This window comes from Salvia hispanica, chromosome 3 (assembly GCF_023119035.1).
Source record: "Salvia hispanica cultivar TCC Black 2014 chromosome 3, UniMelb_Shisp_WGS_1.0, whole genome shotgun sequence".
NCBI classification, from domain to species: domain Eukaryota; kingdom Viridiplantae; phylum Streptophyta; class Magnoliopsida; order Lamiales; family Lamiaceae; genus Salvia; species Salvia hispanica.
The window spans coordinates 32808613-32832303 of NC_062967.1; the positions used below are offsets into that span (position 1 = coordinate 32808613).

At 34.4% G+C, this 23691-nt stretch overlaps 3 protein-coding genes across 8 annotated transcripts; all 3 read right to left on the reverse strand.

Annotated features, from left to right (window-relative positions):
* Nucleotides 1-487: 487 nt before the first annotated feature.
* Nucleotides 488-3298, reverse strand: LOC125215046 (vesicle-associated membrane protein 722-like). The gene is made up of 5 exons (XM_048116341.1): nucleotides 2979-3298; nucleotides 2222-2363; nucleotides 2002-2122; nucleotides 1806-1868; nucleotides 488-849 (listed from the first exon to the last, which is right to left on the reverse strand). Exons 1-5 carry the CDS (start codon nucleotides 3166-3168, stop codon nucleotides 697-699), a joined length of 669 nt encoding a protein of 222 aa, XP_047972298.1. The 5' UTR covers nucleotides 3169-3298; the 3' UTR covers nucleotides 488-696.
* Nucleotides 3299-4681: 1383 nt separating this feature from the next.
* Nucleotides 4682-7738, reverse strand: LOC125214020 (guanine nucleotide-binding protein-like NSN1). The gene is made up of 9 exons (XM_048114855.1): nucleotides 7660-7738; nucleotides 7329-7573; nucleotides 7023-7119; nucleotides 6747-6920; nucleotides 6229-6470; nucleotides 5820-6084; nucleotides 5546-5725; nucleotides 5217-5428; nucleotides 4682-5130 (listed from the first exon to the last, which is right to left on the reverse strand). The coding sequence occupies exons 1-9, from the start codon at nucleotides 7676-7678 to the stop codon at nucleotides 4792-4794; spliced, it is 1773 nt and encodes a 590-aa protein (XP_047970812.1). The 5' UTR covers nucleotides 7679-7738; the 3' UTR covers nucleotides 4682-4791.
* An 8647-nt stretch (nucleotides 7739-16385) lies between these two features.
* LOC125214314 lies at nucleotides 16386-23000 on the reverse strand. Of its 6 annotated transcripts, none has more exons than XM_048115277.1 (11): nucleotides 22938-23000; nucleotides 22511-22849; nucleotides 21741-21839; nucleotides 21396-21604; nucleotides 20229-20549; nucleotides 19878-20100; nucleotides 19430-19576; nucleotides 19227-19351; nucleotides 18503-18707; nucleotides 17342-17592; nucleotides 16386-16769 (listed from the first exon to the last, which is right to left on the reverse strand). In XM_048115277.1, exons 4-11 carry the CDS (start codon nucleotides 21509-21511, stop codon nucleotides 16601-16603), a joined length of 1557 nt encoding a protein of 518 aa, XP_047971234.1. In that variant the 5' UTR covers nucleotides 21512-21604; nucleotides 21741-21839; nucleotides 22511-22849; nucleotides 22938-23000; the 3' UTR covers nucleotides 16386-16600. The 6 variants fall into 6 exon arrangements, with proteins under 6 accessions (XP_047971234.1, XP_047971235.1, XP_047971231.1 ...); XM_048115278.1 differs by lacking the exon at nucleotides 21741-21839 and adding an exon at nucleotides 22364-22435; XM_048115274.1 differs by lacking the exon at nucleotides 21741-21839.
* Nucleotides 23001-23691: the final 691 nt, after the last annotated feature.

A 23691-nucleotide genomic window follows, 5' to 3' on the forward strand; every position in this document is an offset into this window, starting at 1 on the left:
CGACATTTTAATTCCGTAAATTTTAAGTCCGTAAATTGAATTATTGCGGGAAGTCCTAGTGCAGTGGGAAGTCCTAGTGATGTGGCAGTGGAATGGGAAGGGCTAGTGATGACGTGGCCGGCAGTTTTTGTTGGAAGTCTTAGTGGGAGGGGCGCCACCGGAGACGCTCTATTTTTAGGGGACTGGGATAGTAATAAGATGCGACAAATCAATTGTATTTTTGAGAAATTTATAAGTTATTTGAAAAACTCTTCTAATCCAATATTCGAATATGTTTTGCCAAGTTATAAATTGTTTAGAGTATGATAATGGTTAGAATTTTAATTTTATTCTATATTATGGGTTTAAACGGACGAATAAAATATTTAAATGAGGCGTGTTTGGGTCTTATTGTAAATATAGCAGACCTAATGCGAATGAAATAGAAAACCAATTTCATTTTCGAAATAAAATCCTGCTCTGATAAAACTATTTTCAGTGTGAATAGTTGCCACAAACGACTCCTCTAATATATTTAGACAATTCAGCATACAAAATATACAAACAAATATTATCTCACAAAAAATACAGAATAGAGCAAAGGGGCAAAACATGTCACCAAAAAATTTAGGGGAAACAAAGCTCAATGCAAAGAAGCATTACAGTGGCGTTTCTGTCGAGGAGAGAGGACAGATCTCTAGATATGCAAACAGGCACTTATTTACCACCGCAATTGAATCCGCCGCACACTGATAGAACTATGATTAAGATCAACGCAACGATAATGGCAAGAACTATCAGCTTTATCTTCATGTTCTGCAGCCACATCTTTCTCCTCATCTTCGTTCCTTGTGCCCTAAAATCTTGAGCCTGTCCGGACAAAGCGATAACACATCACAGATCGACTCACCTCATTATCACTAATCGTACGATGCAAATCAAGAGGGTCATCTAATTGGGCACCCCGAGCTATGAATCAATATCAAGCACCCACCCAACATCAAGTACAAAGAACCAAACGAATAAACTATTATACTCCCTCGGTCCCATTCAAGATGGCTGCTTTCTTTAATGGCAGAAGACTTTAGGTGGGGTTATCGAGTATAATGAGGTAGAGACTAATTTTATTCCAAACATGGAAAGACGACATCTTTGTTGGGACAATTATATAGGAAATGTGGATAACTTGAATGGGACAGATGGAGTAATATATTAGGGGTACATTTGTATCAAAGTATCAAACTGAGAAATACTCCCTCCGTCCCCGATTAAGAGTCACACTTGCATTTCTGCACTCGTTTTGTAAAAATGATAATAAATAGTTAAACTGGAAAAATAGTAAAGTAAGAGAGAGAATAATGTAAAGAAGACTCTTCTATACCTTATTCTCTATCTTATTTTACTATTTATCGACTTTAACTATTTATTATTAATTTTACAAAATGAGTGCAGAAATGCAAGTGTGACTCTTAATCGGGGACGGAGGGAGTACTTAGTAAGGGAGTGAAGTGAAATTACAAATAAGGCCTTTCTTGGCTTTTTATTATGTATCACGCGTTGGATAAATCAATATAACAAGGCTTTTCTTGGATTTTCCTATGTATCAAGCACACCCCTAGGGTGCACTTACCATTATAACATGGCTAGTCAACATGGGATCAGTAAATCTGGATCTAGTCTTATGAATCTTATGTTATGTCGGTTAACAAAAAAACTTCAAATATATGAAAAGAGAGAATGTTTTACCAATTAATAGGGTATCTGAGAAGTTCATATTTTATAAATATACTAGTACATAAATATAGGAGTAGCATCCAGTGACAAACCTGGGAGCGAAGATTCTCAGTTTTATCAACAAGGAGCTCAATTTTCTCTCCACGGTCAAGCACCTGAAAAAGCAAAAGAATCTTTATTGAAACCACACTACCATTACAAAAGACCTAAATTCATACCACATCAATATATGAAATGAAACACACACTATAAAAAAGGTGAAAATAAGAGGCATCCAAATTCGCTTACCTTTTCAATGTTTTCCATCATGACTCCTTTAACTTCTGTAACTTGAGCTTTCACCTTTGCAAGTTTACTGATCTCATCTGGGTGATCAACACAGTACTGCATTTGCTCTTTCAATTTGGGCCTAAGCATTATAAAGTAAAATTATTAATCTCCACTACGAGAAATAATATTATGGGTATTATATAGCATATGAAAGATGGGACGTATTGAGAAGAATTACCCGAACTCTTTATTCAGGCTGTTGGCAACAGCTGTGGCAGCCTTTCCTCCACCATATTTCTTAGTAAAATCCTCCTTGATTCGCTCAAGAAATGCGATGGGAATCTGTCTTCCGATAGATTCAACAGCCACGACACAGTATGCTGTCATTCAAAAAAAACATACAAAAGTTAACAGTATTCTACTAGAACGAACACCAGAAAAAACACCAAAAATTTAAACTATAGCAAGCAAACCAAAAAACATAAACACACATTAGAAATGCAGTATACATCATTTCATGCTGAAGTTACAAACAACCACAGATCACATTATATCAGTAAATATTCCGGAATCAAATAACACAAATACTGTAGAATCATTCTGTCAACAATCTTTGTAAACGCAGCTGCAGGAATCACCAAGTAAACAGAGCAAAATGATGCTGCGTCCAATCCATTTATACTAATCTCACAGATTCAGCTAATTAAATAAAGTAAGACACCACACTAAACTTTGAAACCGATCCGTAAACACATCCGGTTACTACAGCATCCATTCAGCAAAAGAAATCAACAGTCAACCGAGATCTGACTTCTTCAAACAAAATAAACCAAACAAAATCATAAAGCCCACTGCAATCATCTAAGTATCGATCACCGAACAATAAATACGCATCAATCAAAATCGGACACATATATTTGAAAAGGAATAACTGCGGTGGAAGAAATGGAAGGAAAACACGAAGAAACAAACAGATCGGGAGAAGCGGAGCTTACTGAATCCATCCTCGACGAGGTAGTTGAAGGTGTGGCCGTCGCAGTTGTAGGTGAACTTGTTGTTGGAGGCGGGGAGTTTCTGGAGGCACTGCGCGGCGATTCCGGTGAAGTTGCCGGTGAACTCGGTGTACTCCGTCAGGATCACGGTGCCGCGCGCCACGAAGCTGTAGATCAACGACTGCTGCCCCATCGCTGCTCCTCTCTTTCTCTATCTCTCTCCCCAAAAACCCTAGGCGAAGCCTCTCAGCGCGTATCTGTAACCGCAGGGAGATAGAAATGTTGGGGAAAATGGGGGAAACGAGAGGAGAAAAAGGAAGCGCAAATAAGGTGTTGGTGTATTTAAGTATTGGGGAGAAGTCTAGAGAGAGAGAAACACACTTATTTGAATTTCTTGAGAGAGAAATGGGGATTTTACTTGCACACTATCCATTAAATGAAATAAATAAAGTTACATGATTTACATTAATTAAATAAATATACTTACATAATTTGACTAAAAAATCAAAATAAAAAATTGTGTTTAATTTCTTCATAAGCATAGCAGTATTCTTTTCTTTTTTTAATTTATCATAATGACATATAATAATTTTTAATATTTTAAAAATGAATCAACGTCGTTATCTGAGTATATATAAAACAATAGTGCTATTTGACTTCTTTGCTTCAAATATGATTTTAAATGATACAAAACGATAGCGCTACTAATGTACACAGTTATAACTATATTTATGTAAATTACAATAAAGTATTAAAAATTAACAATTATTATACAGTAGATTATATAGTACATAATATTTATGTAATTTTTTTTCGTCACACAAGTAAAAAACAAAATTAATGAATACTACATAATATTATAGTACTAGTACTAATTAAATTTGACTTGACTACAAATGCAAGATAAAGATATATGGAGTAGTAAAAGTGCTCAACCCAAACTCAATAAGCCTAAAGAGAGAGTACTACTTAGTAGTGTTTGATTTGTTTAAAATTAATTAGTGTGAGTAAAAAATGAATAGTTAGATAAAAGAAATAACATTGAAACTAGTAGGGGAATATAACCACATAAATGTATTATTTTTAACATTTTTAGAAGAATGTTGGGACATAAATATAGTCCTACTAGTTAATCTATTTTCAAAGTTTATAAATTATTATATATCATTATGATAATTTAAAAAAGAAAAGAATACTACTATGATTATGAAGAAATTAAACACGATTTAGCATTCAAAATTTGATATGCAAATATGAGAATGATTATAATGATGATTTTTAAGGATCACATCAAATGATACATTTTATAGTATTAAATGTAGAGGAGACAAATTAATTGTTGAGTAACATATAATTAATTATAGAAAATTTAAAACTGAGAGATATTACATATACAGTTATGAATATTACTCTTAATGCTGTTAGTTTCTATATAACTCACAAATATGATTGATACTCTTTTATCCTATAAATCCGAGGTTGAAATAAGGATACAATACTACCCCATTTTTCAGAAATGATTTATCTAAAAAGATGTTTAAAGTTCGAAAAAAATAACGGCTTGCTCATGTATTTAATATATTTAATCTAATTAAAAGAATATGTCAACAATGTTAGCATAACAAGTACCGAGGTTTTATCTGCATAAATTGTAGTACTACTTATTATAATATTATGAAATTATAATCATTTTAAAACACCACAAGAACCAGCATAAGCTCAATTCCATTCACTAACAAAAAAGGGTATAGTAATTTAAGTTATCACACTTTAACCAAACCTCATTTCTAATTTCACAGAATGGTTCTCTTTTTGATCATTCATTATCCAACTTTCCAGAAGGCAGCTCAAATTTGTTGCTCTTAGTTTCATCGGCTTCGACCTCATCTCCAGTTTCCATGGCTGACTCCACGTAGTCAACCTTGAAGTCGTAATCATCGTTGCCATCATGTTCCATCGCAGACGGCTGATTTTCCTTTTTCCGCCTTTGCTTATCTGCTTTTCTCCTCTTTGTATTCAGCATGCCTTCCTCAGCATACAGCTTTTCATTTTGCCTCACAGTAGCAGATTTCTCCTTCACAGAAGTAGCTTTTTCATCTTCGTCACCAGATTCCATGGGCTGATCTACATCGTTGGCTTGAGGCGGTTCTTTGTCCTGCGCATCATCAATTATCGTGAATTTAAAGTAATTGGAATTGCAAAATCACTAATCGATTAATGTACTTAAGAGAGAAAACCAACCTCAAGCATTGTCATGTCAAAGTTCAATGGGGAATAAGAAGGAACTTCAACTGGATTGAAATCATTCACAGATTTCAAACTGCCTATAAAAGTTGTTTCGCTGCCATAAACTTCATCTACGTTAAACTCCTTCCCAAGTTCTGTGACAATACTTGCCTCAGAAGGCTCATCTGCATTCCTCTTGGGAGGCATGGTATAATACGGAATTTTACCTGAAGTAGTCAAGAAAAATAAAGTTCAGCAGAGCTCAGGCTGATAAAACACACAAAATTTCCAAGATAATAGAAGTCTTCTAATAACTTTTTTCGATTGAAGTGGTGGCGTTGTACCTTCATTCCAGTCGTGCAAAATGATCCTTGCAGTAGCATCAACATCTACAACACCACCTTTTTTAAGCTTTCCCCTGACTGTAGCAACCTTCTGAAGGAAGTCGTCGACAGAATCAAAACTTGGGATCTTGTAAAGAGTTACCAATACTTTATCCGGACAAAGCTTTAGGATTTCCTTAACTGCACAGTTAACAAAACAGCTAAAGTGTTACCAACCAGTGTGTGTTATACAGCACAAAATTAGTATTTATGACAGAAGGCAAAGCAGACCTACCAGGACCAATTGGATCCTCCAATTTTTCGATTCTTTTGCAATTTCGGAGAGCAATTGAAGCATCATTTGCTGCGGACTTGAGCATCACCACACCAGGGCAGTCCAATAATTTAACATTATTATCAAGATGAACCTCTTGCATAGATCTTGTCAACCCCGGAGTTGCTCCAACATTGACAACATGAGATCTTTTCAAGCTATTAATTATACTACTTTTACCAACATTAGGGAGTCCTATAATCCCAACCGTAATAGACTTCTTGATCTGCACCCAAACAAGTAAAAATAAAAAAGCGTCAACATAACACTCACTCATCAAGAAAGTAATACATTAATGTTATTCAACAAAACAATAGGCCGCCTATCACATAACCAACAATGCCAGCCCATTAATCAAGCTTAACAGTACCTCGTGACTTCTTGAGTAGTTTTTCAGTAACTTAATAAGAGTTTCAGCCCCTAGACAGTCACTCGTTTGCAGAAGATTGCTAGCCTTTCCAGTCTTCCCCTTTCCACTCTTTCCAGTCTTTGGAGCTGATTTCCACCCAAGATTTGACTTTTGTTCCTGGGTGCTGCACTTAAAGGCAACTGCAGGTAACTCCTCTCTAAGGTATTTGAGCCACTTCTCCGCAGCCTCCCGAGGAACAAGATCTGTAATGTATATTAGCAGTCAGTTTAGCACAGTTTTCAAGGTTGCGTATTTAAAACAACTTCAAACTTCTATTAATAAAGAACCCCGATAGTAATTAAAAACATCTTCATGAAAACCGAGAAAAGTCATATATTCAACAGAAAAAGGTTCAGAACTATCGTATCACAATTGGCATAGTGTACAAAATACATCAATATCTAACTAATTGCTGATGTGATAAATAGCTACCATATTACAAACTTCAGATGGAAATTAAACTAAAAAATGAAGCATACCTATTTTATTCATGAGGAGAACAAGACACTTATCCGGTCCTGCACTCAACACCATCTTTTCCATGTCAAAACAGCGAGTACCAATGGGATCACGGGCATCAAGAACCTCCAATATGACATCGGAAGCCTCAATGACCTTCACCAACTCCTTGTAGAATGCTTTCTCCGAACTATCTGCAACAAAGTTCAAAACGGCAGAATATCCATAAACTGACCTTAAGGCATAAATTTTTAACACAAAAAAAAAGAACAAGTTAACAAGGACTGATCACATACCTACTTTCCTAGTAACATTAGTGGGTTTCTCATTCACCCCCTCCTCTCTTCCTTCGATTTCTTCATCCTCCAAAATCCCTAATTTTCTCTTCCGGGCCTACAAAATCACCAAATTTCACAATACATACAAATTGAACAACAAGCTACAACAGCAATTCACCAAGCATATCCATACATTGATCCTATACAAACAGCCATACAATAGCTAAACTAAACATAGTAATTTTGTTTTAAGAACAGCAGCTGGCATCGGCATCCGAGCAAAGTGAATGCATCGATTAAAATTGGAAGTAAAATATAGCATACCCTCTCCTTCCGAGCGGCTTTCTTTGCTTCTAGTTCGTCAATTGCCTTTTGGCGGCGGACCTCGAGGGCCTTGAGCTCCTGCTCCTTGAAAGGCCAATCGTTGGGGATGCCGGGATCCTTTTCGACTTTGGTCTTTTTATTGATCCCTAATTTCTTGGCCTCTTTGGTTTTCTTCTTCGCGTGCTCCTTCACCTTCCTTATAATCTTGTACTTCTTCCTAAGCGGCACCCTCTTGCTCTTGCTCTCTGTTCGCCCAATTCAACCATTCAATCAATCAATAAATCGGTTTGTGAATTGATTACAAACAGAGGAAATGTGAGAATTCACTTACTTTTGCTCTTCTTCACCATCTTTACGTTCGGACCGGCGAGAGAGAGAGGGAGAAAGAGGGGAGAAGTAGGGTTTATGGTTACAGCCGCTCTTCATTTCAAACAAAAGTGAATTGGGTCGGGTCAATTGAACAATATGGGCGGGTCGGGTAGCTGTGATTTTGATGGGCCGCCTCTTATATTCGGTAATAAAAGGCCTAACTTTATAAAGCCCAACCGTAAGTGGATCCCTTTGTGTTGTGAAAAAATAATCATTTTTTAAGACTATCGTATATAAACCTATGGGTAGGGATGATTAATTGGTAAGTCGTTTATCGATAATCAAAACATTCAGTTCGGTTCCGATTCCAAGTTGAGTGTGTTCGGTCCATTTTAGGCACAAGATTTACTATATTTAAAGAGTTGTTGAAAAGAAAGTAAACTAAGAGGAAGAAAAAAAAGAGAATCGAACATGTGAGAGAATAAAATAAGACAAAGAAAATTTAGCTCTAATTTTTGAAAAAAAAGAAATGATTGATTTCATGTTATAAAAATTTCATGCAGCTGAGTGGATAGAATGCTCGCCATATTGTGACGGGAGTCACAAGTTCAAACTCGTTTGTTAGCGATTTTTTCGCTCATCGTATGGAAGGAGATAAATGAGGTAGTGTGTAGTTATGAAAGATGGCAAGCCACAAAGTGTAAGACAAGCTTTAAATCGAATATTTTCGGTTAATCAATGGATTAGTAGGCTAACTGATTGTGGCTTGATTCTGATTCCTAGTTTGGAATGTTTTTTTTGTCGGTTAACCGATTAATCGATTCTTCTATTAACACAATTGAACGGTTAACCAAGCCTACGTACTCGACACTATCATATTTTTCCGTTCTTCATTTTATGCCTCAATTATCTTATGATCCCGTTTATATCTCAATAACTGTCACTCAATCATTTAACTACTACCTTATGCTCATTTTACGCCTCAGTTAATGATATAAAGAAAATAGCATAGTAATTCTCCATCATAATTCTCACAGGTAATTAATTTAGTTAACTTTCAATCATGTTGTTAATGTTCTCAGATGAATGGATTGAACGATATAACAGAGCTGTAAAAATTGTGTATGGAACGAATTAAATAGTTATACGTATGAATTTCAAAAAATACTACTACGAGTACTCCATTATTTATGCAAAAAAGGAATTCCTTTTTACGAACTGGATAAAATTCGACTCACCCAATTTAAACGATTGATATTATATTTTGAGAAACCTTAAGCCGAATCTGAATATTGAACATTGAAATATGCATGATTGACAGTCGAAAGAAGTTCTCTCAATTAGAACATTTCATTAATTAGTAAGATAAATGTTGTAGTGGATGTTGGTACCCACTTTTAATAGCGTGTAATAAATAAATGTTGTAGTGGATGTTGGAGCTCACTTTTAGCACTTTTTTACTTATTTTGTAGGCATTTTTTTATTAGTTTATCCCAATCGGGACTCCTAAAGCGGGACGCCCGAAATTGATCAACCAGAATTCCTAAAGCGGGACGGAGGGAGTACTTGATACATGATTCCAGTCTTCAAAAATCATAAGTCCTTTAAATTGTGATATGTCGTTCGTGTCTGTGTATACAATAGATAATGACATACTATAATGAGCAATAAATGACAATTTCCTTTATACTGCTAATACTATCCTATTATTTTCGTTTTCGACTGAAGTTTACTACTATAAAATTTATAGTAATATCATATGACTATTCGTTTATATGGAGTAGTTTATAATAAAATGAAAAATTCAGTGAATTCAAATGACAGTCTACATTATTATAGGTATATATGAATGATCGAGTGTATATGAACTAAAGAAGTAGGTGAGTGGTGATTATGAAATGATAGGGTGATAATAGCCAGCTTTTTGTACATATCAACTTTTATTATTTGGATTCTGTATTTGAGAAGACAAAAGCAAAGTTCAAAGCCATTCAAATGACTATCCAGCAAAACAACAAAAGTATTGTCACCCACCACTTTACTCGCAATTAATTGCCCTAAATCTTTCATTTTAATTTTTTATTTAGCACGATAAATCTGCTATATCTCCATAAATAGTATATATGTACATTAAATTGTAATCACTAATAATTAACTATATTAGCTAGATTCTTTTTCTTTTTTTTTTTTGAGTTTGACCACAAGTGTACCGAACACTTCCGATTGGAATCTGACTAATCCCGCTCTCTAATCGAAAACTACCAACGGTGCCGCACAAAAGTTTTTATGTCAACAATCAACATATATATTTAACCATATTAGATAAATGAAATGAAATAGTAAAATATTTTGTTCCCAAATTGATTCCTTCCTATCAAATCCAATGCCCTCAAACTTTGAAATAAACACACAAACACAGACAATAACTATTTTTCTCATTCAGCCAATTTTAATTTGGCAATTTAAAGTTTGCATCATAAATACCATGTGATTAATAGTCCTACTAGAAAAGATTACACTAAAAATTATTCTCAAATTCAACAAATGCATCAGAACATTTAGCAGAGACATGAACAAATATATATCATGTATATATATATATATCTCTAACTATACAATTCTAATGAAAACATGAATCCAAAAGTTTACACATAAAAGAAAGGTGTAGCAAATTTCTCACTGAGCACAAATAGTAGTCTTTGATAGAGAGAAGACACAATTTAACAAAGCTGTAATAACTCAAAGCGATGACAACAACAACAAAATATCATCTTCTTCATCTTCTTCATCCCCATATCGAAATCTAGCAATAGATCTCCCATGATGAGTAATTACCTGTTTGAAATAGGGTTTGGACCACTTGGAACTTCATGATCACTTGCTTCAAACTCCCCTCTTTTCGATCTCCGGTGCTCCTTCTTCTTGGGGCGAAAACCATTCGTTTTCGCACTCGTTTTTTGAGATGGAAGAGTATTGCTAGTTGAAGAAGCCATGCTTGAAGTTGAAGATGAGGGTTTTGAAGAGTTCACAAGGCTAGCAAAGATGAAGAGGAAGAACACCATAAACCAAAAAAAAGATGAAAAAGAAGAAGAAGAATTGGATTTCAATCTCTTTGCCATGCAAGATTTTTTGAAAAACCTACACCCCCAATTGATGATGGGAAATCAATATCCATTAACCACAAAGGAAAAAAGTTGTGGTTTGAGGAAATCAAGCCAAAGGAAGAAAACAAGATTTGTGATTTAGGGCTAAATTAAAGTGGTGTGTGGAAAAGGGGGTTTTGAAATTCCATACACATTTGGTGAAGAAAGAAGTTTAGCTTAAGATGAAAGATTAGGGGAATAATATACGGGGTGTGGTGTTTATGAAATAAAGACTGTAACATTTGACTTTGTGCCCTGCTTTTCAGGTTGTGGATTTGTGTGGCTTTATCTCTAGCTTTGTTTGATTCCAAATTTCCAAAATACATTTTCTTTGCCAAATGTGACTACCACTTTTCGAGGTAAACAACACAGGCGTTTAAAGTCATAACTGTAGATTAGAGGAAAAAACAATTTCATCACTACAGTAATTTTATAGTGAAACTAAAATAAGAATTAATACTATTCTACCTACAAATATTACGAATTAATAGTATTTTATGTTCCTAACGTTTGGTATATCAAATGTCTTCAATTTTCATAAATGTACCCTCAACTTTTAGTTTTCCTTTTACATATATGTCTCACTATAAAAATTTTGGTGAACAAAAACTGATTCATCTCATCCTGCTATAATCATCTTGATAAAAAGATATAGAAAAAAATAAGTAGTGGAAAATGAGACTCGTCTTATTAGAGAAAGAAATTTACCATAAATAGATAGAGACTAATTTTGATGGACGAACCAAAAATGAAAAGTATATCTATTTATTACAAGCAGATGAAGTACAAAACACTGAAAATTTAGTTTTTTTTTACGTGAAAGTTGTGGACATTTTACGGAATACTCTAAAAGTTAAGGACATTTTTCATTTTTCATTAAATAAATCATATCAGATCCAGCTAGACGAATTTTCGTCACCATACATAAATTTATAAAATAAATTAGAATACATTGAAAGTTATAGACATAATCGAAAACAATAAAAAGTGAGGGTACTATATAAATTTATAAAATAAATTAGAATACATTGAAAGTTATAGACATAATCATTTTTACTAATTTCCTTGTGTATGACAAAGGTTAGGTGCATAGTGGTCATATCAAACACCAAAAATTACTCCTTCGGTTATGCTTCTTAAAAATCCATCAGATTAAAAAAGTTTTGTTATCTCTTTTTCTTTTTTTAAAAATCTGGTTGATTGGAATAATAAATGTTTTGATTGGAGCCTAATGTTTGCCGGATTAGCCATTTTGTCATTTGCTTTTGTTATGAAAGTTCTACATAAGTACTTAATGTTTCAATATCAACTTCTTTTCCCTTTCAATTTCAATAGTCATGTATTATTATGATTTAAATTTAATTTTCACTTATTAGCTAGATTCTCCAACCCAATTAAGATATAAAATTGACTAGATAGAATTTAAGTTATCTTAAAATTGACTAGATAGAATTTCAGTGATAAGTTTAGTCGCATCATCACATTTGATTAAGAGTTAATGAGTTTTATGCCACTCAACCACGATCCTTATTAGGTTAGACTAGCTAAAATTTTAATCTTGTTACTTTCTTTGTTCTTTTTGGTTTTGTCCTAGTACTTTGGTTGCTTTTTTTTAGAATAGTTGTTATCTTTTGATGTGTCGAATGTTGCGCGCTTGGACTTTGCTGATCATGTTTCGTACTCATACTCACCTTGGTGAATTAAAGCCTTTTATTTTATAAGAAAGGACTAGCTAGAACTTATTGCATTATAACTAATGTGAACTTAACAACCACAATTCAAGCACAATAGGTTTGAAAAAAAGAGATATGTGTTAACTACCATGTTTAATTTTCATCACAAAGAAAAAAGTGTTGGTTGGCACTTTGTGCAAATATGAAGATATTGCAAAGATTAAATTAAATCAAATAGGGAGTACTATAAGTTTGAAAAAGAAAAAGGAGAGAGAAAGTGAAATGCATGGTTCGTATTCTCTCAATCACCATTGTTCAAAGCAAATGCCCAAATAAGGTCTTGTCTTTGCCATGGGCCCCAACGACACACACGTCACACCCATACCTCTCCTTTTCTCTTTTCCTTTTTTTTTAATAAAAAAATAAAAAAATAAATACTTACTATATTTTTCTATTAATTCTTCGATTCCTTCTTATAATAAGAAGATAGGAGTATATAATTATTTGTCTCACCTAATTACATGGCCATTTTTCCTAAACTCAACAATCCAATATGACAGTTTAATGGATTCATATGACATACCACGAATTTGATCATATTTAAGTACAAGTACCATATTGTCTTATAAAAATAATCGAGAGTTGAGAATATATTCCTTTTCTTTATAAATATTACTGGACGGTTTACATTTTCGAGTTGTCCTAAGGAAGGGAAATATTTCCTCATCTTTTGGAAAAAAACTTTTGCAAAATTTTTACTATCGGTCCTACTTTATTCTATTTTTACTTTAATCTTTAAACATCAATTAATTTCTTAAGCTTCGTACTAAAAAAGAAACGTCTCAATTATATGGACGAATAGTGTATTACACAAAATTACGTGTCAAACAAAAAATGCGTTCTTTAAGAGGAATATACATCTCATGTGCCTATGCTTCCATTTTCGACAATTTACGTCTAAAGTCAATGGAGAAGAAATCTCATAATGACATTATCATTAAGAACATGATTTGTTTTTGGTCACCCAGAAATTAGGAAATGATATTCAACTTTTCGAGACAAGACACGATAAGATATAGACAATTAAATTAATGCAGTTTACGTTCATGTATATAACTTGATGATTTTACGTGTATTAGGCGCATTATTTTTCAAACTATTATATATGTACAAATATGTGAACAATATGTTGTAAGCAATATGCAATTACGATGAGTAAAACCTAAAATAGGATCGCTATTCTTTTTCATATAGTATCATTTGTCACCTATACTATTAGAGATCTTTGCTGAAACAAGATCATTAGGTATATACTATTGTCATAAAAAGAAATAAAATAACTTAAATAAAAAAGCGTGCACTTAGCATAAACTAACTTCAAAAATGCATAAAAGGCAAAACAAAATTATAATTTCAACGAAAAAATTTTATATTAAAAACATTAATTAAAACTTGGCCTTTGAAGTTGTCAATTTCACAGTGTGAAAGCTTCACTTGAACCCTAGACATTGAGATTCATATTGTTAGTGATGATTGTCGCACCACCGCCTCTGCCTTTCGACTCCAGCTAAAACCTACTTCACTGTATCCGAACACACGACCAACGAAGCGCAACTTAGTCGGTAGGAAGTCTCTAATCCATTAATCCAATAAGTCAAAGGTTTGAGTCATCATAAGAGTAAATGAGAAAATATTATTGATCATTGTTTACAAAACTAAGTCGCCTTTTCTTAATCAAACAATTTGGTTCTAGTCATGGATCAGAAGATACAGATTAACTATAGCCTGTTTTAGGTCAAATAGTAATAACAATTTAAGTACTAGTACAGAGACAAATGTCGTGATGATGACTATTGATCTACCCTATTACTATGCTACTTTTATTTCTCCGTGATCAATTTCAATTCAACAGGTCCCATCACTTTTTAATCAACTGTTTTTTTCTTCTTAATCAGATAAATCAATGCCAGATAATTCATCCTTAGATAATGATAATCATATATTTTTATTATTCATTTGGGGTTCATTTTTTATTGCCTAAGTTACCCGTCTATGTAAGTTAAATTTTAGAAATCTTCAACAATTCTATGAGGAAAAGCATTATATTAGAGTCCTCTTGGTAATCCAGTGACCCAGTAATTTTTCATTGTAAACGATGTGGTGATATCCTCATTGCCTACTTATAAAGCATAATAAATTTCTAGTGTTATAGCCTAAATAAATCTACAATAAAGGAAAGTTTAGAAGTGATTAACTTACATAAATGAATGTTCCAATTATTTATTACTTTTTCCCCATTTACTTGAAATGTCTATGGGAGTTGAGATTTCAAAATTTTCAATATGGCTATTGATGGGAAAATCATTGTATGGTCTTTTAGGAAACCCAAGTTTTCTCTGATGATCTTGTCTAGCTTCAAATCATACAGCTATGTCCAAACTAAATTATTGAAAAAATAAAATCAAGACATCACAATCATATGTCGACCACCACATATCTCTAGTGCTCTCTTAGAAATCAACGACTTCCAACAAATAATGCGTCCAATAATTTTTTACTGTTGATAAAGTTTTCAAATTAAAATCTTTATTGTAAGTTGAAGCATCCCAACATATATATGAACTATTGAAAGTTTGAAACATTCAAAATGTCTAAGTCTAACATAAGTTTAGCCAAACACCCTCTAAATTATTGGAGAAATCAGGGAGTATAATCTAAACTCAAATCTATTTAGGATTCAACAATCAAACAACTTCAAAAGGGGCAAAGAATGAAGTAATTTTTGTAGAAATTATACCAAACACTTAACGTTTCATGACGTTTAACAAAAATGAACACATTTCATGGTGACCTAAGTTTAACTAAATGTGATGCATACAATGGTAAAAGTTAATGATCGTCCACTGATTTTTTTCTCTTTTTGTTCTCCCCTTTCTATGAAAGAGTGAGGTCTGATCACTTTATAGAGATGTGGGAAACAAGAAATTGATTAAAATAAGTAAATTGAAAATGAAGAAGTTTCTTTAGAAAGATTTTCATGTCGTGTAAAGATTGGTGGGTCACAAAGAAAAAGGGTTTATCTCAAATGTACCTCTGTTTTTTTTGGTCTTTTAGAAAGAATTATATTATTACTAGTATAATTATAATTAGCTATTGCATGTCGTTTTCTTATGTTCCCCACCATTACTTTCCACAGTTAAAAAACACCATAATTAAAAAAAGAAATTGAAAATCAAAATTCATAAATAATTTTTTCAACAACAAAATCAGTATAGTTAAAAGAGACAATCATACGTTCATTTTACTATATAATGCATGAGCAAATAGCCATAATAAAAAAATCCCATTATCATCACCTTGAAAACAACTTTACAGTCAAAGGAATGTATGTAGCTTTCACTTGCATGCCTAAATGGAATCACTTTTCTTTTAGGCCAATATATTCCATTCTCAATTTCTCATTGCTCAGCTCTGATCACTCTCTCCCTACTTCCGACTCTAGCTAGGTTCCAATCACAGATATATAAAAATACTAACTTTGACCCAAGTTAATTGAGATACTTTGTACACGAGAATTAAGAAAGTAAAGAGAGAATCACTATACAAGTGAAGAGATAATAATATTAAAAGGGTTAATATTTGTCGAAAAGATGATACCCCTGTATCACTTGCCTTGGGACGGCCCAATAAGGAAAAAAGGGTGACCTATTGATAGACGAAAAAGAATCGTCTTATATTAACATTTTTTCCAGTTAAGCAAACTCAGCTAAGTATAAGAAGAAGACCAAAACCTTGCCTAAAAAACAGCCAACCATCTAAGGCTCTAATCCATCATGTTTTTGGTAGAGCACAAGCATTTTTCAATATAATTTTCATACCATAATTGTCACAGGCATTATGGTTATGTTATTGAAACGAAATAAGAATGTACAGACTACAGGAATAAACAGATTTTCAAAATAATCTTCTACAGTATGTTCTTCAAAAATAAAGGAAGGTTCCATTGTAAATACAATCAAAGTGCAGGAGTTGAAGTTTTTGTCTTGAATCATATCTAAAGTCAATATCACTTCAAAGAGCCTTCAAAAAATTTCAAGAATTCAGGGACATCATATGAGCTTAACAGACAACCTGGCTTATTTGTACCTTACTTCAGTCGTAAGGCGTTCCGAATTCCAGAATAGATTAGCCCCAGTGACCTTCCTATCAAGCAGACAAGGACGAACGAGATAGCATCACTGACTTTTGCAACAAGCTTTTTGACAATCGGCATGCTGATGTCAGACAGTTCAAGGAATAGACTGAAGTAGTACCTCCTGCAACAGCAAAACAGTGTATAATCGAGTTGAAAACGTTAGAAGGTGGCTTCTTATAGCTGCATCTAAGGGAGCGAGCAGGAAGATGCAAAAAATGGGTCCATTAAATGTGTTATAGAAAAATTCTAAGATTAAAATCAAGAAAAGGGAGCGAGAAAAAATCATCCACAAAACCGTTCTTCCAACATTATAAAGCACTTTCCACTTACCAGAGATACTACGTACTGCTCTCTACTAAGAGAGAGATATGTTCTTTCCTTCACGGGAAAGTTTATGTTACTAGGAAGCATTTCAGTGAAATAAGATTAGTCTACAATGTTGATTGTAAAAGCCATTTAATCATCATAAATACAAAACTTTGAAGAATCTGAATTTCCACAAATATCCTAGTAGATATTTGCAATTGGGCCATATTTCTTCTGGACTTACTGAAAATATACTATCAAATTTATTTTGGAATGAATGCAGATATGAGTGCATGTATTAATATAAAACAACCATGAAAAAAATGAGCTTATTAACTCAGTCACACAGATAAATAACAAGTGAACGGTAAACAGAGTAGAACGTACCACCCAACTAATGCCCTCAATTCCTTGGTCCTTTTAACAGGTACAGATATGCTATTGATATTAACATAACGTAGTGCTGATGATACGGAATCTGATCTCATAAAACTAATCTTCTTTAACCAACCAAAAAGTTCAGTCTCACTGCCTCTGGACTCAGTAGGCTGACTTTCAAGTATACAAAGGTCAAATCGGTCCTCATACATAGATGCCACTGCGGCCATATTTTGATGCAACCATTGATGCATTGCCACCTGTCAACCAGAGGCCTTTTCCTGTCATGATATGTAAAAGGAGATACAAATGGAAGCACAATAGTATTTTGGTCGTTTTGAAAACCCAGTATATACTAAACCATATCCTAGTCATCAACCCTGTGAAAGTAAGAACATCATTCTCACCCTAACCACATACTATTAGCTAATAGACCTAATCTTGCTTGTTCCCCTTGTGTCACCCACAAATGTGAGAGAGATCTGCACAACTATCCAGAATTTGACAGTGATCCTCAGATCCTTGTCTAGCCAATGAAGGAGTTTGGTTCATTAGGGTTTAGGGTGGGAAGATTGTCTTTGTTCTTTTTTCCATCAGAGGCCATCTTCTATTTGTACATATCATTTGTTATTGTTTGATCACTTGAGGATGCATTAATATTTGACAAGGCTAAGACAGGAATAAGGATCAGGTCCCTCTAGAAAGTTATTATAGCAGATGGTTCATTTATGCAATTAATTTTCGGAATAACATTTTCAACCCTTCTCTGGCTTTCAAATTTCAATTTTTCCCACTTGTAAGTTGTAATTTGTAACTTGCTCTGGTCCTGAACACTATCAGAATTGTATAATGATAAAAAATTATTAAGTGCATTTTGTATCCTCAAAAATAAGCTGCAATGTGCAACATTCCTGTTGAGTACATGTATATATTATTGCATTAAGACAAACATAAATATTATTCTTCATAGGACTCGGTTTGCTTGAATCAGAAACAACAGCGATGAATTAAATGTGTCCAAATATAACGTTGCCAGCATTTTGGTAATACAGATTAACCACACTTCCAGAGACAGTCGAGATAGAAAATATGAGTTCATATGCACAGAAACCAAAAGGATGGAAATTACAACATGAAAATGAAAATAAAAATAAAAATATAAGGCAATACCTCATTGCGTAATCTCTGAAGTGATCTGGTCGAGAGGTTACACAAGCTCAAACCAAGATTGTTCATTTCATTGGACAAGCTACTATCCACAGATATAAGCTCCAAGTACATGCTTGCAATTCCATCTGCTAATGTGATCAGCAAATCTTCTAATATGGCTACTCCATGTTGGATGAACAAGGTAGAGTTATAGTAGCCACCTTTCCTGTCAATGCATAAGTAGAGGTACATTGGGGGTTTTTCTTGACCATGGTCATACTCATATACTTTATGTATGTTTTGTTTATATAAGTTGCTCCTTGCAGCACATGTTCAATTCATTCCCCTTAAATTATTTCCCTATTCTTTAATCCAAGCCCTAGTATGGATCCAGAAGTCGTGCCCTCCCTTTGGAATGCAGGTTTTACAGAACTCATATTTTGGAGCACTCATGGAAGATTCTGAAGGTCCCAATACATTGTAATTCCTTCAAGAAAGGCTTTCTCGTCTTACACCATCATAATATCTTTAGATTATTTATTTTGGTGCATCTTCTCAGTCATTATTTAATCCATTCAGTAGATTTAAACAAGATACTAATCAAGTAGAGAGAATGGAAGATTCTGGGAGGAACAATATTATATGGGTTAAAAGTGAAATGCAACCAAAGTGAAGAAATGAGTTGGCAAAAAAACAAAGTGAAGGAGCCCCAAAATTGCTCCAAACATAATTATGCTCCTTTTACCTGGAAGAACCAAATTTAAGGGCATATACCAATTCTGCATATAGATCCTCCTTGCCTGACTTTCTGATATTTTGAAATATGCTGTCATATCTATTCAGCTTACTTTCGGCCAAAGAGAGAAGGTCCTGACAGAGAGAACATTAAAGAAATTATAGTAATGGAGTACATCTTAATTCATTTCATGTACTTTATACAACTTGTACTTTGTCAGGTTTTCTCGAGATGAGGCAAATCTCCTCTTCAAGCCATGCCATGAATAGAGGACGGCAGCAATTTTGAACAGTTTCAGCAAAGACAGCCAAAAAGTCATTTCCAGACCTTTCAGCAGCGTTCACAGAAATATTGGTCACCTGAAGGACACAATTTCAATTTTTTAGTGGTAAAGGAAAAACGATATAGAAATAGTGGCATGGAATGGAAAGAAAAATAATGTAGCTTGGCCAAACCTTTTTCTTATTTTCAAGGATGGGTACATGCTCTATAGGTGCTAAGATAGTGGGGAAGAAGTAAATCTAAAAGGTCCCTTCTCACACTTCCATTGCTTACCTTCTACCATTACTTCAGAAGAAAAGCTTAAGCTCTAAACTATACAATATGATGATTATGAAAGCAGTAATACAAATTTAAAGCAACAATACGCAAAATGCTTACCTCTTTTTTAAGCCACTGAAATGATCTCCAGAGAAGTCTTATTCTAGGACCTTCAGAAACAGCATACAAGCTTGAAGGCTGTGTTGCAGGGTTTAGTTCAAGTTTCCCACTGTTTTCACTAGGATTAACCCCATCACTAAGAGTTGATAATGAATCCATTAGCTTGTCTCTTACAACATCCCAGGCAAACTGCAACCAAACCTCATCATCATTTGTCGCTGAACTGCAATTGAATAAAACAGTACCTCAAAAATAGAACTTAAAATTTCACTGAATAAGGTGCTTCTATCATCTTATACATATCGATACTCGTCAAACTATGATGATATGCCATCCACTAACCTTCCTTACCTACCCGAGGAGGAAGAGTTTTCAGGGACCACGTCAAAAGGTGGCACACTTGTTTGAGTATTAAATGGAGATTTCTCCTGAGGAACTACTCCAGCCATATATGTAAGGCTAATACTTGCCAAAAGGAGGACTTGATCAATGAACGGGACCCAGTCTGAAGTAGTTGCAGCTGCAGCTACAGCACCAATGTTGGCTAGGGCATTCGAGCAATAGCACCTGGTAGTCTTCCGACTTGGACTTCCATTGAGGATTATTTTTTGAGGTGCAATGATTCTGCAGGAAGACAGCGTACTAACTTTTTTACTTCCACTAGGAAAGCCCCTGCAGTGGAGATTAAGAGACAAACTGAGCAGTTCAATTAAGCAACAGTGAGCCTCCTTGCTTAAAAAAGTTTAAGATCTTTATGGAAAACCTAGTATTTTAAGTGTATACTCTTTTGGAATGCAGCCACACACCTGCAGACATTACACTACTACTATGATTGCAAGGAGATCCAAGTTTATTGATTTTTGTGAGGCATAACTTGCATGCACTACATCATTACTATGATTGTTAAAGGTCAAGTGGAAAATAAACTTGAAGAAAAGAACATATACACCGGAAAAGGTAAAACTAAAGCAGGTGATGAATTTAATCAACATAAAAAGAATTAAGAACTAAGTGTATAAAGTTGAAGGGCTTAATGTGCAGAGTTGGCTAGGTTGGCTGAAAGACTGACAAGACCGAAGCAAATATAAAAAGTATCAAGATCAACAGTAATTATATAATACGACAGATATAATAGTCTTTATTTGCCCCAGCTAAATAACAGTAATATTTGAAATTATATGCATTCAATCCCATAAGGCCATAAGTCATCTTATGCAGTCCCATTGTTCTTCCTTCTTTTTATTCTTCTTTTAGCTTTGTTGTCTTGAACTTTCTCAGTTCTGGTTCTTATTCTTCTCGTTATACATTGGAGAGAAACTACATAGTACTTGCCTGAAAGTAACCCCAGCATCTAAGATCTATTTTATAGTTTTAAGCCAGTTCAACGAGATCACAATAAGAATAAAGTTTAAGTGATCCTTATTGTTATACTAGTAAAAATGAGGTTCATCCTTCCAACTCGCTACCATGATGTTGATTATCATATAAGACATCAAGCTATGGGTAAGAAGGTCAAACCTTTTTGCGGGGTGATAGGGAACTTTTGGCAGACAAGACCACTCTTCTAAGAGAGTGCCACGAACTTGCAGCTTGACATGGGGTGGTCCGGGTGGAATGGCTGCATATTCTGCCATTTGCAAGGTACCATACAAGTGCTCAATACGTCCTCTTCGGGCTTATGGACACCATAGAAAAGGCTCGATTTGCTAGATGTTTCAGATTAGCACCTAAAAGAAAAAACCAATATTCTGATGTTTAAATAACCAATGAATACACGCAAAACACTGATTCTTATACATTAACGACTGCATTAGAAAATCTATCTTATAAAAGAATTATGAGTAGCTGAGTAATTAAACTTACAACAAGATACCCTGTTTTCTTCGGTGTACATGGGATGAAAGAAATAGCAACTGACTGTTCACTTTCATATACATTATGATCAGTTTGGCTACCAGATAGCTGAACAGAAAACAGTATCATACACTTCACAATACCGAGAAGGGGTTTAAGCTCAAGTGTTTCAACATTCTTCTAATCTTTAGTTCTATGACACCATTTCCAAAATAATCAGTGCAAATTGTGTCAACACCACACAAAGCATAACATAAACAAATTCAAAGCGTGTAATGCCAGATATAAACAATGTGCGAATATACGGTTCCTTCTCCCCAACCAAATTTCCAATTCCAAATCAGTAAACTGCACACAACAATGCCACTGAGAGAGACCAACAAAAAGAAGGCCAAGTGACATAATAACACCACAACACAGCTAGAAATCTCCACTATTGCTCAAAAATTAAGTAAAATCACACTAGAAGAGCAATTCAGCTCTACGTTCATTCATGGAAATCTAAACCCCAAATGGCGCTAGTTCATTCACATTAGGTAATAATATTTTCAAAAAGAAATTGGCGTTCAAATTCCGTGAATCTGGATTGGCAAGTGACATGTATATAGAGTCAAAAGTCAACGAAAGGTTACCCGAAACGAAATTCAGACTCGTCAGACATGATACAAATTCAAGAGGTTAAGCAGTGAGGAGACATAAAAGGTCTTGAGAAAAAAAAATGTGGGTAATTAGCAGAGGTGTGAAGAGGTGGAGGAGAAGAGGATTGGGAGTGTGCGAACCTGATTTTCCACGTGAAGATTATTCTCTGAAAATGAGAGAAGATGAAGGGGTACCCTATAGCGATTAGTCAAATGACAAAACTACTGAATAGCTGAACACTATAAGACTTAGGGACCCGATCCGAAGATTTCGGGTACCCAAACCCGAAAATCTCAAAAACAACTGCCCGATACCCCGATCCGAAAATTCAATCGGTTACCCGGCTATCCAGTCCCGATTTTTTAAAAATGTCTTCTTTTTTTAACTGCTTTGCGGATTTGGCGTGAGAGGGCTGCGGCGATGGGTGGGACGGCCACGGCTTGGAACGTTGGGCGTGAGAGGGCCAAGAGGGAGACTACCTGACTGAAATCAACATTCAATTTCTCAACTGCGTTGTGTTAAAATCAACATTCAATTTCTTTGACGCGACAGATTAAAATCAACTACCTGGCAATTTATCAATTTCTTTAGGAATTGGTGATTTGGATTTTGGGAAGGCGCTGTGTAGAGACGGCAGAGCAAGAGCCGAGAGGTGGTGGAAGGAATTGCCTTAATTCTAATTTTGAGCATATGAAGTAGTCATTTAATATTTTTAAATTAAATAATTTATAAAGTTAAGAAATTTAGATACGAAAATCCAAAAATTGACTACCCAAACCCACAAAATCAGGTATCAGGTATCCAATTACCCGAGTTTTTAGGTTTGGACATTTTAACGGCCCCAAAATATAATAAAACCCTTTTTAGTTAGATTATTCACGTATAGTTGATCTTGTCGGCATAAATGTGGTACGGTATCCATGTGTTGATCAAGGTTAAAGAACAATACTCATCTATTTTCTAAAATAGTGACTTTGGAAATGGCTCAAGTTTTAGATCTATGGATTTCAAGGTTGAATCATTTTTCAAATAATCCTATAACTATTTAAATTCCATGACATTGATGGAGCTGAGGCGCCACTTAAGAGATAATGTTCAAAGTGAGGCGACAGTGACTCTTTCCCTCAACGACAAACCACCGGTGACACATCAAAGAGAAACGGTTCATGTCATTGGGTTTAGTGAGAATTATAAAAACCCACGGTGCTTCAGTGGTAGCTGCTTAAAATGCCTTCCGGTGCTCTGAGTTCGATCCACTGCTGGAGCAAATCTTTCAATTTTTATTCTTCTTTTTCTTTCTTTTTCTTTTTTCATTACTATG